Source organism: Salvelinus namaycush, chromosome 37 (assembly GCF_016432855.1).
Source record: "Salvelinus namaycush isolate Seneca chromosome 37, SaNama_1.0, whole genome shotgun sequence".
Lineage (NCBI taxonomy): Eukaryota > Metazoa > Chordata > Actinopteri > Salmoniformes > Salmonidae > Salvelinus > Salvelinus namaycush.
In genome coordinates, this window is record NC_052343.1 from 5548268 (window position 1) to 5567921 (window position 19654).

Consider the following 19654-nt stretch of genomic DNA (forward strand, 5'->3'; position numbering starts at 1 on the left):
GACTGCCTCGCCTGTTTCACCAACTACTTCTCAGATAGAGTTCAGTGTGTCAAATTGGAGGTCCTGTTGTCCGGACCTCTGGCAGTCTCTATGGGGGTGCCACAGGGTTCAATTCTCGGGCCGACTCTTTTCTCTGTATATATCAATGATGTCGCTCTTGCTGCTGGTGATTCTCTGATCCACCTCTACGCAGACGACACCATTCTGTATACATCTGGCCCTTCTTTGGACACTGTGCTAACAAACCTCCAAATGAGCTTCAACACCATTAAACAGTCCTTCCGTGGCCTCCAACTGCTTTTAAATGATAGTAAAACTAAGTGCACGCTCTTCAACCAATTGCTGCCCGCACCCTCCTACCCGACTAGCATCACAACTCTGGACGGTTCTGACCTGGAATATGTGGACATCTACAAATACCTAGCTGTCTGGTTAGACTGTAAACTCTCCTTCCAGACTCACATTAAGCATCTCCAATCCAAAATTAAATCTCAAATCGGCTTCCCATTTCGCAACAAAGCCTCCTTCACTCATGCCGCCAAACATACCCTCGTAAAACTGACTAAACCTACCGATCCTTGACTTTGGCGATGTCATTTACAAAATAGCCCCCAACACTCTACTCAGCAAACTGGATGTAGTCTATCACAGTGCCAGCCGTTTTATCACCAAAGACCCATATACTACCCACCACTGCGACCTGTATGCTCTCGTTGGCTGGCCCTCACTACATATCCGTCACCAAACCCACTGGCTCCAGGTCATCTATAAGTCTTTGGTAAAGCCCCGCCTTATCTCAGCTCACTGGTCACCATAGCAACACCCACCCGTAGCATGCGCTCCAGCAGGTATATTGCACTGGTCATCCCCAAAGCCAACACTTCCTTTGGCCGCCTTTCCTTCCAGTTCTCTACTGCCAATGACTGGAACGAATTGCAAAAATCTTTGAAGCTGGAGTCTTTTATCTCCCTCTCTAACTTTAAGCATCAGGTGTCAGAGCAGCTTACCGATCACTGTACCTGTACACAGCCCATCTGTAAATAGCACACCCGACTACCTCATCCCCATATTATTACTTACCCTCTTGCTCTTTTGCACCCATCTCTACTTGCACATCATCATCTGTACATCTATCACTCCAGTATTAATGCTAAATTGTAATTATTTTGGCCTCTATGGCCTATTTATTGCCTACCTCCCTACTCTTCTACATTTGCACACACTGTACATAGATTTTTCTATTTTTATTTTGTTACGTGTTATTGATTGTACGTTTGTTTATGTGTAACTCTGTGTTGTTGTTTTTGTCGCACTGCTTTGCTTTATCTTGGCCAGGTCGCAGTTGTAAATGAGAACTTGTTCTCAACTGGCCTACCTGGTTAAATAAAGTTGAAAAAAATTAATACAAAATGATGGCTTTTGTTTTGCGTATTTTTCAGAGGAAGCTGAAAGACTACCCACATGATGAGGAAGGTATGTCCACAACGCGCATCATGTGAACGCTACAGTGATGAGCTCCACTACAGCCTTGGGGTCCAGAGAGAGAGAGAGAGAGCGAGAGAGAGACAGAGAGAGAGAGAGAGAGACAGAGAGAGAGAGAGAGAGAGAGAGAGAGAGAGAGAGAGAGAGAGAGAGAGAGAGACCAACAAGACAAGGCCTCAGTCACAAACTCCACAACCTTCAGAAGTGATACAAAAGGGCCAGATACACTATTGGACACTGTGTTTGCAGGCTCTCTGGAGAGCCTCCGATTGGTCAGCTAGGGATCTGGACATGACCTCTGACCTAAACCTGGACATAACCCACTACTCTCCTCTCTGAGTCGTTATATTGATATAGTCATCATTTCGATCATCTGTATCCATATAGAACTTCGATACTGGTTTTCCGAATATGACAGTATCCGAGGGGAAAGATATTGGAACAGTCTGCATGGATACGAATCGCATGGCGGCTATCGGCAAAGCTTACAATCGAGCTCCAACATTTGTTTTTACCCTGCGTCCTTATAATGATGTCATGTCAAGCTGCGATCAAGCAACGGTGTGGCCTGACGCTAAATCACAAAACTCTACAAGAACAAACACGTGTATTAGCAGCAACTGGATGATAATTTTCTAAGCTATATGAAGTCAGGATTTCATCAGCGACCGTCATAATTAGTTCCTTTATGTTACTGGGTGTACTGCATTTCTCCTTTGAAATAAGTGGGTCTGTAAAATGCGCTCAAATGCAAGTACGTGAAGGTGTGCTAGTAGGCCCTGTGTTTAATAACAAGACACAGACCGTCCAAAAGATGATGCCAAAACCTACAGAGCCAATGGTTCCATCATCTTTCACCGTTGTAATTCTTTTCCCATGACATAATAGGAAAGACTAGCCTGGTCCCAGATCTGCTTGTACTGTTTCGCCAACAACGTCCATAGGAGTTTGTAAACCAGCACAAACAGATCTGGGACCAGACTAAGGAAACACTACTGGCGGGGCCACATTGCTGTTTCATGTTACAACTTCAACCTGAACTGGTGCTACACTGTCAGTTAAAGGTTTCTTGTTAACGTCCTGTAAGTATTGTTTTAAATGCTACATTTGAAGGTCAAAACATGTATGAAGATGGGCATGGGTCATTATTTTGTTGAGATTATTTTCTCAGGTTTGGTTTTGCCTTTTGATATTTAATTAAGGGTTCAATGTTGAAGTGGAACATTACTGTGAGATTGTAGATGTACTTTTTATGTTACCGCTGTGTAGTCACTGGAGGTTTTATATGGCGGGACATTTGAAGGGCAAGTTGTGTTCTTCACGCATGCACTTCTCTTCTAGTTTCAGTGTTTAGGACTAGAGAAATAGACTTTTATTGTATTTCTGATGAACAACTGTTTCTATAAGGTTTCACAGAGGGTGTGGCCCTCCCAAAATACAAACGTGTAATTCTCAATGAGATCTTGACTTTCTTTCCTCCATTCTGTCTTAATTCGGACTATTTTAGGCAAACCAACACTTTCATTTATGTCTCTTTCCTCCTTTTGAGCCTAGGCATAAAAGCAAAATGTCCCACCTAGAGCAAACGTTCCCCACGTGTGTCTCAAACAATTACACCTCTGCATACAACAACTATCAGACAAAGGATTGATGCCGCTCACCATGACTGTGCCGGTGCTACAATTCATATCAATATTCTAAACCCAAAGAAAACTGTATATCATGTGACCCGCGTGTGAAAGTCTACACCCTCAACTCTACCTCAGACAGATGAGGTGTGAGGCTTGAGGCTGACGATGTCCTAAAATGGACACCGTACACATATTTTGTCTTTTGATGGCATCTGGACTTGTCCCTGCTTAATCTTGTATAGTGCCTGCCTTCTCTATGGTTTACTGTATATCTGGTCAATTGTACCACTGTAAGCAAGTCTGTGTGTTTGTTACCACTGTTAGCAAGTGTGTGTGTGGGTATGTGTTAAGTATGGGTTTTTGTTTTTATTGAGACTGGTCCAAGAAAGGTACAATCTTACATGACAAAAGCAGTGGATTGTGTACTTTACATGTGTGTACACAATAAGATTTGGGTTTATGCAGTTCTGATTAAGAAAAACAAAAAACGAAATTTCGAACTCCTTTGTTCCGATTCATTCCATTGTCATTTTACGCTTCAATGTGAGAATGTTGGTCACTACAGAATCTCAATGTACTGTAAAAAACACGATAGCCAGATTCCTCTAATGCTATGCACCCCTATCTTTCTGTACTGTACAAGTCCATTTCTATATCCAGTGCTTGTTCTGGTATCTAATTTAGGAACACTGTAGAAGAATGAAACTAATAATGTTTTAAGTCCATTGTAAAATAAACCATTTGTAATGAAATGAAGAACATTTTTTATATTTTATTACACACTTTTTAGCTTTAGTTTCCTATAATTTAGTTCTGACCTTGAGACATCATCACTGCTCCATTTAAACACACAGGGTTCAAAACATTGATTTTTAAAACTAATATACCATGTTCTCATATTTAATTGTTACATGTAGGCTCATAATGTATGTATAGTATACTCTATGTTAGTACTCTGTGAAATAATTTAGAGACAGGAAAACATCCTGATAGCATCAGCTAGCAGGAACCGGGTGCTGAAGGATGCTGGTCACGATACATACGTAAAATCAAGGAAGAAGCTATCCTTAGTCTCAAATGATCACGTCTTTTGTTCCTGTACCTAATAAGAGTGTAGAAAGAACAAATTCTAACATCATTCCCAGGTGGTCATCTTACTCTGTAACCTTTGTTTTCGCTTTCTCCAAACTAAGACCCTTCATACATGTCCAACTTCCTATTAATACATGGCAGCCAAAACGCACAAATATGTATTGTGCAAAATGGAGCCACAAGACCCAGCAGGAAGAGAGAAGGGGAAGAAAACGATCAATTGTGTTTCCACACACACAGCCAGCATCAACTCAGGTCATGAGAGTGACCTGCTTGACCGGCTTGGCCGGAAGTGAAACCACCATAGTGTCCTGTGACTGGACTTGTGTTCCGTGACTGGACTCGTGTCCAGCTCGCGAGTGCCCACCAGACCTGGGTTCAAGTAGTATTTGCTTTCTCTCAAATACTTTGATCGAGGGCTCTGTTCAATCTGTAAAGCTGAAGCGTTCCAGTGAACGTGCCCAATGAGAGCCAAGGAGAGCAAATTCCTCCAGGCCGACCACGGGCTCCTTCAACTGCACAGTCGAGTGTGAGTTTTTTTTTGTCCCACTTGGCAGACTCAACACTCTCACTGTGCTGATAATGAAGTAAAGAACAGTCAGAACAACGCCCTGCAGCTTGGATCCCTTCCCAAAGACAGGAAAGAGCTAACTTAATGAGAGACCAGTGAACTGTGTTACTGAGGATGGCTCACGATTCACAGCCGAACCACTGCCTGACATCCACCTTAATCTCATAGCTATAGGGCGCACGAATCGGACAAGCCATCCTGGATTACAAAAAAAGGCAATCTGAGCAAATGTTAATAACAAAGGCATTTTTGTAACTCTAGAACTTTATCAGACAAAAAGTATAAGCCCTGCATGATAGGATAGGTTAAGCAAGGGTGGCGGGTGGGCAGATGTGGAGATGGGTGGGCATGTGGGAGGGTATGTTGGAGGAATGGGGAGGGCTCAGGGAACAAACGGGGTTGTTTGTTTATTTGTACATTTTTTGTTTTGGGGAATTCGGAGCAGCTTTAATTTTGAAAAAATGCATGCTAAAAACGTCAAAAATAATAAAGAATATGTTTTCGTAACTCCAGAACTTTATCAGCAGAGAACAACTAAAAGTATACGCCCTGCGTTAACTTGTGAAATATAAATGTGACATAGAATGTTGACAACAAATGTGCAGAGGTAACGGATGTGTGCAGGATTATTTAAAAAAAAATCTACAATGTTGATTTTGGGGTCAGTAACTCCCAACACCAAAAAAGCTTGGTTGTGTGGGTGTTAACCCTCTATCAAAGATTGTTAGAAATGTTTTCTCTTTGGTGGCAGGTTCAGATGATAGACACTCAGTAAAATACACCTACTGTAAGCATGCTCAAGTTTTAATGAAGAAGCATCAAATCAGGGTGAAAATAATTTGAGGAAATGTTCAGGAGAATAATTATCTGGCCTTAATTGAGTAGAGGAGGGGGTCGAGATAGGTGGAGGGGTGCTCGTTCTCTGCACTCAAATCAACTCCCATCTAATCGAGCTCCAGGCCAATCAGGCCCATTCATTTGACATCATGGAATTTATGCTGAACAAAAGCTACCCTGCAGCCCCCCCCTTCTGAAGTCAAACATCACAAGCCGCTGTCTGAAGCCGTCGTATGGTTGGCTAAGCTGTGCTACACACCCAGCCTTCCAACCATTAGGGAGGACATAACCCTGCTACTCCACCCTACCTCACTTCCACAGCCACCCAACTCCTCTCCCCCTCTCCAGCCTCTGTAGCCCAGGACATTGGCTCCCTGACTGGACCCCTGTGAACCAACGTGCAGCGAGGCCCTCCCGAGTCACGTGACATTCTGGTACAGTAGTTATACACACACAGGACCATCCCACTGTTATTTAACAGACAGACACATCAGCAACCTGCACAAGGTCGCTCCAGACCGTAGTGTATCAGCACGGCAACCTCACACACACACACATACTCTGTCAGAGGACCATCACATCGCGCTGTGGGACTCAAACACCGGCGGCCGACATCCATCAACTGCATCCAACTCTGTCTGACTGAGAGGAAGCTTACAGAGTCAGGTAGGCACTTCCTGTTAGGTGTTTTTCGGTCAGGATTGGAAATGTGTCATTAGTAGGTCAATAACTACTTTATCATGTTTTGAAAAGAGTTGCGTTAGGTGTTGACTCCCATCATGCTACATGGCCATCTGAGGTTGAGGATCACTGGTATAGATATATAATGGGGGCGCTATTTTTCCTGGTTGCTTATTGAGCTATAAAATCCTCACTTTTATTGTACTGTCTTTCTCTCGATTTGATTTGACCCTTGACAATTACTTTTCAGGCGTGCATTACGATCATTTATCAAGTTCCCACGGTAATTGGGATGGACTAACAGAAGCATATCAGACTGTATTTGGAGGAGAAATGACGTAACATTTTGGATTGAGAGGTGCAACAAGTTAATCAGGTCTCTTCAAAGATAATTGAGGACCTTTCTATTTTTCTTACTTTACCTCGCTGTACTGTATGTATTTGCAGGTGTCCCAAACGAACCCCATCTTACCTAAGACGGCATACCTCATAGGATTTAAATGTCAATTCATGTTAATAAAGTTGTATACCCCCTTTTCTAGCAATTGGTGGTACAGTACAGTATATCCAACGTGAAGTTTGGTGTTCTTTGGGTTTTCTTTTGGGTTTTCTTCTTCTAGCAAGTAATCTGTGTGAAACTAACTTGACTGCAATTATTTCCATGTCTTATTTTACCGTGAACAACATACTGAAACTTTGCCAAGGGTTGCACAAGGAAGAAAAAGATGAATGGTCTTTTTGTCACCATGATTATGGCTGGAGATTGGTTACAGCTATACAATACCAAACTAATTGAAATGGATGAAATACAGCATAGATGATGGTATAGCTTTTCCTCGGAATACATGGGGTAGTTAAAATACAATTGCCATTGCATTGCATGTTCATGTCAAATGCAGATGAATGTACTTTCTCCTCAGTCTTCATATCACTTTTTCTTTCTCTTGTATAACTGTCTGGGCTACGAAATCTGTCTGGGCTACGAAATCAGATGCTTTTAGCACCATCTACTGGTCTACTGGCAAAATGTACCGTCTATTCAATAGCGTTTTAGTCGTACCATATGCCGGCGTAATATTTTTGTTGATTTCTACTGAAGATTTATTTGTGAACGGTTAAACAAAAATGACTTAGTTGAATTACTTGTTTCATAAAACAGAGTTTGCTACACTGATGTGTGATTTTATAAATGTATGTATTTTGCCAAAAGTGCACTTCACAGCCAATTCTTCACTGTGAAGAAACACATGTTCACTATAGGCTGCACCCATCTGGTTTTTGGCAAAAAAACGAAACAAGTTGTAAGAGATTGAGGAAATACCTGCTGTTTCTGTTCAGGGAAAATAGAAAAACAATTAGGTAATAATCCTTTTTTTCTCATTAGACTGGTTCATATGCTCCAGCTAGATAATGCAGTGTTGGATCCAATTCCACAGCCCAACATTCATCTGAATCAGGAGACAATCATTAGACCAGAGCAAACTAAAGCAAAGGTTAGCTGACTGAATCCCACCGTGAGAAAAGGTTAGAGGCACGATGCACTCCAAACAAAGCATTGTCGACAATGTTCCAGGTGAACGCGGCAGACGCCAGCTCAATTGGAAATGACCTTTAAATGTCAAGCTCGCTGTAATACGGTTTCGGATTGAAACCCCAGAACCCCAAAATCGTGTTATGTCAAATTAGCAATTCGAAAAGATCAACAGCACGATATGATCGTGACAACACTGTATAGGCACCATACTAGAGGGTAGAACATAGAGATAAACACACGGATCGATCTCTACGGGGTAGACCCGTTTAATGACTCTCCAAGGACTCAAGGCTGTTGGAGAGAACATGGGACTTTGGGACAGGAAGAAGCTTGAGATGTTCATGTGTTTTGGGTGTGTTGTGTTACAGTAAGGTCGTCGACATTACAGATACACAAAGTGGTCAAAGTAGCTACACACTGCATTTCCTTTGAGTAGGTTACACAGGGGCACAGTAACAACTTGTTTCATCATCACCCTCTTAGGTCACTGCGACGCTCTCCTAAAACCAATCTGGAGTAGTCAGAACTGCCCTCCAACATTCAATTATAAATACACAGCTTCTTATGACTAGTGTGTAGTAGTGTACTAGGCAGTTGCCTCTCTCTCTCTCTCTCTCTCTCTCTCTCTCTCTCTCTCCCTCTTTCTCTCACACTACAGCCAACATTTTCTGTTTAGGAGGGCAGAGCCAAGGTTATATTTTCTAGGGGTGTAGGAGAGGGGGAGGGTACAGTAGTTGACCCCCCCCCCCCCCACCCCCACCCCCTGCTGCTGCTGCAGCTTGCTCTAGTGCTCTAGGGGCTGCAGGGAGGCAGAGCGGCAGAGCACATGGAGAAATCATTTTCGAACGGGGCTCCTTTAAAACCTGGGAGATTAGAGTGTCACTGAGATGAGGAGCCTGCGCACTGCCTGTTCTGTCAGTTGAATGGGAGACACGGAAGTCACGTGAGTGTGAGTGTGTGTGTGTGTACGTGAGAGTGTGTGTAAGAGAGACAAAGAGGGGATATGAACTGAATGGGCACACATGCTGGCTGATGTAATAAAATAATGCTCTGATCACAACGGTGTGAGAAGTTACCCAAGAGAGAAGGAGATACAATAGTCAGTCCCACATCATCACAAGGTAAGATCGTGATTGGAAAGTCATTCCACAAGCCTCTGTAAGTCCATCTGCTCCACATTGAAGCTGAGCCAGTTTGTTAATTGTATGTATGTCAATATAAACAGTGTTTCTCTCCATACACTGAGTGAGGTGACTCATCAACTATTCAGTTGCAGACGTTGAATTACAGGGAACTATGAATCAGCAGAAGTCACAGTAGCACCCTCTTACCATGTTGTACTTCCACAGAAAGGGATGAGGTGTAGGTTCAGCCTGTGTGAATGGGGCTGTTCTGAGACTAGTGGGTGTGTGTGTGTGTGAAAGGTCAGGTACTCTGTGCCAGACTCAACATTCAGGGGGAAGGGGGAGGGAAGGCTGCTCAGTCTGAGTCTTATGGTCACATACTGTACAGCAGACAGGCTGGCTTTTGTAACCAATGACAAGGTGTGTGAGAGGAAGACCCCACCAACACTTACATTTAGGTTAACCTTGAGGAGAACCAAGGGAACTATGGGAATGTGTTCATATAATGTTGCCATTGCGCTGATGTTACAGAGCTGAGAATAGAGATTTTAGCAACACATTGATTTAGTTCTGTGTTCTGGTACAAGGAATAGTGTGTTGGTAATTATGCCTTTCAACACCCCAACAAATATCACTTCATGTTGTTCACAAGTTTGCTCCAAATGGGGGAGGGGTGGTAGGGTTGGAGGGTAATACAGGAAATATATATCAAGATATGTATATATGTATATATTTATATGTGTATGTGTGCGTATGTATGTATGTATGTATGTATATATATGTATGTGTATGTGTATATATATGTATATATATATATATTTGCACAAAAAACTGTGGGATTGGAAGTGATGCAGACAATTACATGATGGAAGCTACAATCTATCTGCAATATTAAAGCTGGTCTACACCCTAAAAATAAAAAAATGTAAATTAAAAATGATCAGTATTATGGCAATGTATGTTGTTGCATTTTAATAATGAAATAATGTGCATTGTTTGTGTGTTTCAGGTCCTTTATGCACGTTGTTTACTGGCTGTGCCCCTGCCCTTCACCATGACTCTCCTAACCCACGTGCTGGCATGCCTCTTTGGCATGGGCTCCTGGGTGGCCATCAACGGGATGTGGGTGGAGCTGCCCCTCATCGTGCCAGAAATCCCAGAGGGTTGGTACCTGCCCTCTTACCTCACTGTGCTCATCCAGATGGCCAATGTGGGGCCCCTTTTTGTCACCCTCATGCACCGCTTCCGCCCGGGCAAGCTGGACGAGCGGCCCGTCATCTACTCCATAGTGGTCCTGGGCGTGGTCGCCACCTTCCTCCTGGCCTTCTTCTGGAAGCACACGGTGCCCCTAGCGGGCGCTACGCATAGTGTCCCCCTCCTAGTGCTCTGCTTCCTACTCTCTGTGGTAGACTGCACCTCCTCGGTCACCTTCCTGCCCTTCATGATGCGCCTCGGGCCCCAGTACCTCACTACGTACTTTGTAGGGGAGGGCGTTAGTGGCTTGGTGCCTGCCGTAGTGGCTCTGGTGCAGGGGGTGGGGGTGGTTCACTGTCGGAATGCTACAGTGGCTAGCCTAGCCAATGGGACCTTAGGGGCCAGTGGAGAGCTCCAGGCTCAATACCAGCCCGCTAACTTCTCGGCCCAGGTCTTCTTCCTCTTCCTCAGTGCCATGATGGTGGTGTGTCTGGCCGCCTTCCTCCTGCTCAACCACCACCCGGCCGTGGCCAGGGAGAGGAAGTGCGAGCAATACTTCAACGGAGGCCTGGCAGAGGAGAAGAGCCAAGGAGAAGACCAAGCCCTGTCCCTGTCTCACAGACCTCAAGAGGAGAAGCCCATGATCAGTTCTCCGGATAGCCACGGGAGAGCCCGGCGGAGCTCCTTCGGGACGGGCTTCTACAGTGGGCCGGAGGTGGCGTTCATCTTTGTGGTTCTGGCTTGGGTCAATGCCCTGACCAATGCAGTGCTGCCCTCAGTGCAGTCGTACTCCTGTTTGCCCTACGGGAACCAGGCCTACCATCTGGCGGCCACCATGGCAGCCGTGGCCAACCCCGTGGCCTGCTTCATCGCCATGTTCCTGCCCTTAAGGTAAGCCCAACACTGGATTAGCATAACTGACTGATTAATCATTTGCTGAACGTAGAACCTCAGATCTATGCAGTCACCAGTGAAGGCTGTTGAAGGTAGACATGGGGAGGAGTCATTGTAATGGCTGGAATAGAATGACTGGCAGTCACTGAATCAAGTTGATTTCTATAAGAAAATACAGAATAAACAGCATTAAATAACATTGCACCGTCTCATCCTAAAACATACAATACTTCAGCGGATAATTGATATAATCCAAACACCTTGAATTTTCCAACCCTCTTCCTCAACTCACCTTGTAGCTCGTCCTTGTTCTTTTTTAGGTCGTTGGTGCTGATTGGGCTTCTGACAATAGTTGGGACAGGGTTTGGTACTTACATCATGGCCATGGCTACACTGAGCCCCTGTCCTCTACTGGTCCACAGCGCCTCAGGAACCATACTCATAGTAAGGCTCTTTCTGTTATTACGTCATGGAATAGAGAAAATACATGTGTTACGTTGCAAGGTTGCTGATAACACCTGAACACAACATTACTGTCAATTTGATTTCATTGGGCCATTGAAAACGACATGTTTCTGAGTGAAAATGGGATGTTTGAGGTCGAACAAAGGCTTCCTAAACAACAGTAAACATTCATACTCATGTCCATGCTGTTCAGTATGCATTTACAACTGCCAGGTCAGAGTTGTAAATGAGAACTTGTTCTCAAATGGCCTACGTGGTTAAATAAAGGTGAAATAATTTAAAAAAAATAATAATGACGATCCTCTAATGTACTGTGAATATTGACACAATTCTGGTATTTTGTTTGTAATGTAATGTAATGTAATGTCTATCTACTCTCTGTTGTAGGTCATAGCCTGGGTGTTGTTTGTCCTGACCCTCTCCTATGTGAAGGTGATCATTGGGGTGATCCTTCGGGATGAGGGCCACAGCGCCCTCGTCTGGTGTGGAGCGGTAGTGCAGCTTGGTTCCATGCTAGGTGCCCTGTCCATGTTTCCCTTGGTCAGTGTCTATGGACTCTTCAAATCAGGGGACCCTTGTAACACCAAGTGCACAAAGTAGGGATCAAGATGTGGCTTACTGTTGAAAACTCACTGTAGAAAACAAAAAATGTTTGACACTGGAAATATATCTTTCATCATGCGAGTTTGCCTCTTTAAACTGATTTCGAGGTATCTCGGCTGTTGCGTAAGCAATGTAATATCTCCCTATGGTTGCGGAAGGATCTCTTTGAAGCACATCTTCAGATTAGGAACTAAATGGTACCAAACCGCTTGTGTTTGTTTACCGTTGAATTAAGTTTCAAAACGTTTTGCCTCAGATGTAGGGCCTTAATTTGATCACCCTGTTGCAAGACCGATTTTTCTGCAATGCAGGAACTTTAAAAGGTATAGTGTATTTGAGGTTTTAAAAGGCTTCTGAAGTTTGCAATTTCCACTTTGACATTTCAGACTTAATTTTCCCTTGCGAAAAATGTATCATCCCCTACAAAAATGCCCATTAATTATAATCCACATAAGAAGTCAAATTGCCTGTTGCTGCAGGATTATTTTCCTGCTGTAGCAAACTGGCTCAAATTAAGATCCCGAAATCTATACAGTGTGCCCTAATGAATACGACTCAGTATGCCTATATTGAGGTTAAACACCGTGGGAGGCCAACGTATTGATGTCTCAGACTAGACTTTTACTGTTACAAAGACCCCAAAGATGATACAATGTTATTGCTAAGCTTTTTACAATTCTTCTTTAAAAGAAGATGAATGTCTTTTTTTAGCTTGAAGGGTAATTAAGCATAGTGTTATAAAAGTGATGATTGGAATATTGTTACTGGGACAAAACAGTGTCTTCATTTCTGAGTTTCTAGTACTGCAAATGTCAACCAAAAGGTAATTTATGTTTATTCTTTACCAGTCTATAATTTATGGGGGTTTTTCAAAACCAAAGTTTGTGTTACATTATTTGTATATGACCTTACTGCAGTTATAATGTAATGCACTGTAATTATGTATGGCTCATGTCAATTAAAATGTATACTTATATACTTATGTTTTGTATTTCTCTACTAATTGCTGAACTCATTACCAACTTTCTGTGGTTTATTTATCACCAGCATGGATATAAAGCCTCACTGTAATCTTAATCATACTTACAGTTGAAGTCGGAGGTTACATACACCTTAGCCAAATACATTTAAACTTAGTTTTTCACAATTCCTGACATTTAATCCAAGTAAAAATTCTCTGTCTTAAGTCAGTTAGGATCACCACTTTATTTTAAGAATGTGAAATGTCAGAATAATAGTAGAGAGAATGATTTATTTCAGCTTTTATTTCTTTCATCATATTCCCAGTGGGTCAGAAGTTAACATACACTCAAAAAGTATTTGGTAGCATTGCCTTTAAATATTTTAACTTGGGTCAAACGTTTCGTGTAGCCTTCCACCAGCTTCCCACAATAAGTTGAGTGAATTTTGTCCCATTCCATCTGACAGAGCTGTTGTACGGAGTCAGGTTTGTAGGCCTCCTTGCTCGCACACACTTTTTCAGTTCTGCCCACAAATGTTCTATAGATTTGAGGTCAGGGCTTTGTGATGGCCACTCCAATACCTTGACTTTGTTGTCCTTAAGCCATTTTGCCACACTTTGGAAGTATGCTTGGGGTCATTGTCCATTTGGAAGACCCATTTGCGACCAAGCTTTAACTTCCTGACTGATGTCTTGAGATGTTGCTTCAATATATCCACATGATTTTCCTACCTCATGATGCCATCTATTTTGTGAACTGCACCAGTCCCTCCTGCAGCAAAGCACCCCCACAACATGATGCTGCCACCCCCGTGCTTCACGGTTGGGATGGTGTTCTTCGGCTTGCAAGCCTCCCCCTTTCTCCTCCAAACATAACAATGGTCATTATGGCCAAACAGTTCTATTTTTGTGTCATCAGACCAGAGGACATTTCTCCAAAAAGTACAATCTTTGTCCCCATGTGCAGTTGCAAACCGTAGTCTGGATTTTTGATGGCGGTTTTGGAGCAGTGACTTCTTCCTTGCTGAGTGGCCTTTCAGGTTATGTCGATATAGGACTCGTTTTACTGTGGATATAGATACATTTGCACCTGTTTCCTCCAGCATCTTCACAAGGTCCTTTGCTGTTGTTCTGGGATTGATTTGCACTTTTCACATCAAAGTACATTCATCTCTAGGAGACAGAACACGTCTCCCTCCTGAGCGGTATGACAGCTGTGTGGTCCCATGGTGTTTATACTTGTGTACTATTGTTTGTATAGATGAACGTGGTACCTTCAGGCATTTGGAAATTGATCCCAAGGATGAACCAGACTTGTGGAGGTCTACAATTTTTTTTCTGAGGTCTTGGCTGATTTCTATTGATTTTCCCATGATGTCAAGCAAAGAGGCAGTGAGTTTGAAGGTAGGCCTTGAAATACATCCACAGGTACACCTCCAAATGACTCAAATGATGTCCATTAGCCTATCAGAAGCATCTAAAGCCATGATATCCTTTTCTGGGATTTTCCAAGCTGTTTAAAGGCACAGTCAACTTAGTGTATATAAACTTCTGACCCACTGGAATTGTGATACAGTGAATTATATGTGAAATAATTTGTCTGTAAACAATTGTTGGAAAAATGACTTGTGTCATGCACAAAGTAGATGTCCTAACCGACTTGCCAAAACTATAGCTTGTTAACAAGAAATTTGTGGAGTGGTTGAAAAACGAGTTTTAATGAGTCCAACCTAAGTGTATGTAAACTTCCGACTTCAACTCTAGATCCTTTGCTTCCAGAATTTGACCAGTAGATGTCAGGCTAAGATAACACAAACTGAGAGTGAGATGCGAGACCTGAACAGAGCAGGGGTCCACATCCTGGCATACAGCTCAGACCTATGGATATCACATATGCCTTCAATCTGCCAGCAAGATCTAATGGAAAAGTATTTAGCTATGAATACAACTTAAAAAAAATAAGTTGTCCTAACTGACTTGCCAAAACAATAGTTTGTTAACAAGAAATGTGTGGAGTGGTTGAAAAACAAGTTTTAATGACCTAAGTGTATGTAAACTTTCGACTTCAACTGTACCATGAAAATAGCCCTTTCATAATAAGCCATATTCAAGATAATTGTATAAATATCACTGTATCACATTGATAATGATGAAGGATAAATGTCCACATATTTTCAGAGACCATACTTCTGTTATTTTTTACATTACTCATTTTCGATTTGCCCTTCCTTCTGCTTTTTGAATGCATCTTGAAATTGCTCAAAGTACCGTAGGAGTTGTGCATGTCTCTTGGGTATTGCGCCATGCCGCTAGAGTCATGTCTCGATCATTTCCCGAATCCCACCCATTCACAGTAACTTAGTGAGAGTGAGAGCGGGTGCAGGTGTGTGCTCTTTTTCTCTACATGCCCTAAAGATAGAGAGCACTGAGGAACCAAGTCATGATTCAGACCCCAGCAGCCCCCAAGGTTCCCCAATGGACATCTGGGTTCATCATCTCCTGTTATCTCATACCATACAAATGCTCTTATGTCTCTTTGTGGCTTTAGTGGTTTAAGTGTGCAGGGGGCCATCAATAACATAGGTTAGATAACTTTAGGTGCTAAGTAATATATGCAGTGATTCATTTTATTTATCCACTATTTGTCGAGAGAGAGCCCTGGTAAATTAGGATGCTTCTTCTGGGAACGCTATTGCTTCTGTGAATGCCATTGCTTCTAGGAATGCTATTCCTTCTGTGAGTGTGCAAACTGTAATGCAGGTGGACAGCCTGACCTATGTCAAGGTGGGTGCTTTGGTGAAACCGTCATTGGAGTAGCAGTGGCCATCTCTCTCTCTCTCGCTCTCGCTCTCGCTCTCTCTCTCTCTCTCTCTCTCTCTCTCTCTCTCTCTCTCTCTCTCCTATTGTGTCTCGAACCAATTCTCTCATTCAGTCGCCCGATCTTGACCCACATCTCACACCGTCCGTTTCCTTTGATTATGCGTACAGCATACGTTGTGATCCTAATTTAAATTGTAAACATATGAGGGGATATCCTAGCTCCCGCTGCTCTTTAATGGGCCGACGTGGGATTGGAGAATGCTGAGAATGATTGAATTTTGTGTTAAGGCCAGGGACGATCAGGTCTCGCCTGGCGTTATGCAATCGACCATTCTCCCCTCCTTACGCGACGTCTGGTAAAAGCCAGAGAGGGAGGGCTGGAAAGCCCGATGTCTGGACGGGACCAAAAAGGGATTTCTCTAAATGATTCAAGACAATATTAAAGGAATGCTGAGCGATCAGAGGAGCCAAATGAGATTTGATTCACCACTTCAAACGCAGAGACTCTGGAGGCGACTGCTTTAAATATTCTTTATTTTTTTACACTGTGATGCTTGACATACTATATTTCCTGACGGACGGAAACATATGGTTCCTATAGGAATCCTGCTATGCACAATTATTTATACGATTATGTCATGTCTGTTTTCGTTCTACTCTTTCCACCTACTTGGCTGCATTTGAAATTCTTATGCACAACAGCCGGCTTACTCCCAGGCCTTAAAATTACCACTTTGTCCAAACTCATCAAAAACACTTTTATTGCACTCTTCATATTATCATTTTGGGCCCTTTGGGGAAGGCTAGAGACTTTTGTTTTCCGTTTAGCCCATTACACAGTTGTCTTGACCTTGAATACTCTTTTTGTGCAACAATGTACAAGGTCATCAAAAGTTAAAAGCAACACTTGAGGTAGGCACCTAGCAAAAAAAGCAAGGCTTTTGGAGATGACAGGGTTGCCTTGCGGTTAAGTCCAGTATGGGTTTACAAAGTAGATGGCTACTTCTAATGTCATCCTTCTCCCACCCCTTATCAACCAATTGTAGCTGACAGACACTCTAACCTACATCAGGAGTGTACTAAACTCAGTAAAAAACTGTCACTGTCAACTGCGTTTATTTTAAGCAAACTTAACATGTGTAAATATTTGCATTAACATAACAAGATTCACCAACTGAGACATAAACTGAACAAGTTCCACAGACATGTGACTAACAGAAATTGAATAATGTGTCCCTGAACAAAGGGGGGGGGGGTCAAAATCAAAACTACCAGATTTGCCAGTTCTTGCTGTGAGATGTTACCCCACTCTTCCACCAAGGCACCTGCAAGTTCCCGGACATTTCTGAGGGGAATGGCCCTAGCCCTCACCCTCCGATCCAACAGGTCCTAGACGTGCTCAATGGGATTGAGATCCGGGTTCTTCGCTGGCCATGGCAGAACACTGACATTCCTGTCTTGCAGGAAATCACGCACAGAACGAGCAGTATGGCTGGTGGCATTGTCATGTCAGGACGAGCCTGCAGAAAGGGTACCACATGAGGGAGGAGGATGTCTTCCCTGTAACACACAGCGTTGAGATTGCCTGCAATGACAACAAGCTCAGTCCGATGATGTTGTGACACACCGACACACCGCCTCAGACCCTCCACCTCCAAATCGGTCCGGCTCCAGGGTACAGGCCTCGGTGTAACCCTCATTCCTTCGACGATAAACGCAAATCCGACCATCACCCCTGGTGAGAGAAAACCGTGACTCGTCAGTGAAGAGCACTTTTTGCCAGTCCTGTCTGGTCCAGCGACGGTGGGTTTGTGCCCATAGGTGACGTTGTTGCCGGTGATGTCTGGTGAGGATCTGCCTTACAACAGGCCTACAAGCCCTCAGTCCAGCCTCTCTCAGCCTATTGCGGAGAGTCTGAGCACTGATTGAGGGATTGTGCGTTCCTGGTGTAAATCGGGCAGTTGTTATTTATTTATTTAATATTTTTTTACCCTTTTTTTCTCCCCAATTTCGTGGTATCCAATTGGTAGTAGTTACAGTCTTGTCTCATCGCTGCAACTCCCATACGGACTAGGGAGAGGCGAAGGTCGAGAGCCTTGCGTCCTCCGAAACACAACCCAACCAAGCCGCACTGCTTCTTGACACATCCAACCTGGAAGCCAGCCGCACCAATGTGTCGGAGGAAACACCGTACACCTGGCGACCTGGTCAGCGTGCACTGCGCCCGGCCCGCCACAGGAGTCGCTAGTGTGCGATGAGACAAGGATATCCCTGCCGGCCAAACCCTCCCTAACCCGGACGAGGCTGGGCCAAATGTGCGCCGCCCCAAGGGTCTCCCGGTCGCGGCCGGCTGCGACAGAGCCTGGGATCGAACCCAGAATCTCTGGTGGCACAGCTAGCACTGTGCCACCCGGGAGGCCTACTCGGGCAGTTGTTGTTGCCATCCTGTACCTGTCCCGCAGATGTGATGTTCGGATGTACCGATCCTGTGCAGGTGTTGTTACACGTGGTCTGCCACTGCGAGGACGATCAGCTGTCCGTCCTGTCTCCCTGTAATGCTGTCTTAGGCGTCTCACAGTACAGACATTGTAATTTATTGCCCTGGCCACACCTGCAGTCCTCATGCCTCCTTGCAGCATGCCTAAGGAACATTCACGCAGATGAGCAGGGACCCTGGGCATCTTCCTTTCTGTGTTTTTCAGAGTCAGTAGAAAGCCCTCTTTATTGTCTTAATTTTTCATAACTGTGATCTTAATTTCATACCGTCTGTAAGCTGTTATTGTCTTAACGACCGTTCCACAGGTGCATGTTAATGAATTGTTTATGGTTCATTGAATAAGCATGGGAAACAGTTTTTAAACCCTTTACAATGAAGATCTGTGAAGTTATTTGGATTTTTACGAATTATCTTTGAAAGATTTATTTTCTGCTGAGTTTATATATATATTTTTTGCAATACTTCATAAAATAAATTACATTTGTGAGATTAATTAAATTAATGAGTTAGGTACTCTATGAGTGACAAGCTTTACTGCTCTACCATTCGTGAACCACGAGGCCACACACACCATTCACACACACACACACACACACCATTCACACACACACACACACACACACACACACACACACACACACACACACACACACACACACACACACACACACACACACACACACACACACACACACACACACACACACACACACACACACACACACACACACACTCACACACACACACACACAGTCCCATCACAGAGAGTGTAGGGGCCTCTGTTAACATAATACGCAGCTGTTTTGAGAAACTCTGTTTCTGTTTTCTGTGCTACAATGCACACAGTAGGGAATATGAAAGAGAATGTCCGAGCTGCAGACAGAGAATGAAATACCTCGGTGTTTACTGGCTCTCTAAAACGCGGAGGCACTTCCTTGTGAGTCCTCTGCGAGTCGTCTGCTGAAGGCCAAGAAGCAGGGCATTCAAAACCGATTTGAGATGGATCACAAAATGTCTCATGTGAATTACTGGATCCCAAACGGTATCAGGTGAGGAAAACCCTGCTGGACCACAGAATGGGAGGACAAGTGAGCAGTTATTGATGGCAAAGGTTAGTTGTGAAGGAAGACACTATTTTCTTAAGTTACCTAATTGTTTTGCTCTTTGTGATACATTTTGATTGACATTTAAAGGCAATGTTCCCGCGTTTGCCGAGACTGCATTCAATCAGAAATGACCTTTACATTTCTATCGTCTCAGCGATACAG

At 43.6% G+C, this 19654-nt stretch overlaps 1 protein-coding gene across 1 annotated transcript; it reads left to right on the forward strand.

The window, feature by feature from the left end:
- Nucleotides 1-8802: 8802 nt before the first annotated feature.
- Nucleotides 8803-13090, forward strand: LOC120031241 (riboflavin transporter 2). The gene is made up of 4 exons (XM_038976905.1): nt 8803-8949; nt 9962-11037; nt 11361-11484; nt 11893-13090. The coding sequence occupies exons 2-4, from the start codon at nt 10007-10009 to the stop codon at nt 12103-12105; spliced, it is 1368 nt and encodes a 455-aa protein (XP_038832833.1). The 5' UTR covers nt 8803-8949; nt 9962-10006; the 3' UTR covers nt 12106-13090.
- Nucleotides 13091-19654: the final 6564 nt, after the last annotated feature.

Bases quoted from the DNA above. Each gene is read 5' to 3' on its own strand.
- LOC120031241 (XM_038976905.1), top strand. From the start codon at position 10,007: ATGACTCTCCTAACCCACGTGCTGGCATGCCTCTTTGGCATGGGCTCC. The intron at 11,038-11,360 runs GTAAGCCCAACA...GTTCTTTTTTAG, and splicing joins GCCATGTTCCTGCCCTTAAG to GTCGTTGGTGCTGATTGGGC. The intron at 11,485-11,892 runs GTAAGGCTCTTT...TCTCTGTTGTAG, and splicing joins CCTCAGGAACCATACTCATA to GTCATAGCCTGGGTGTTGTT.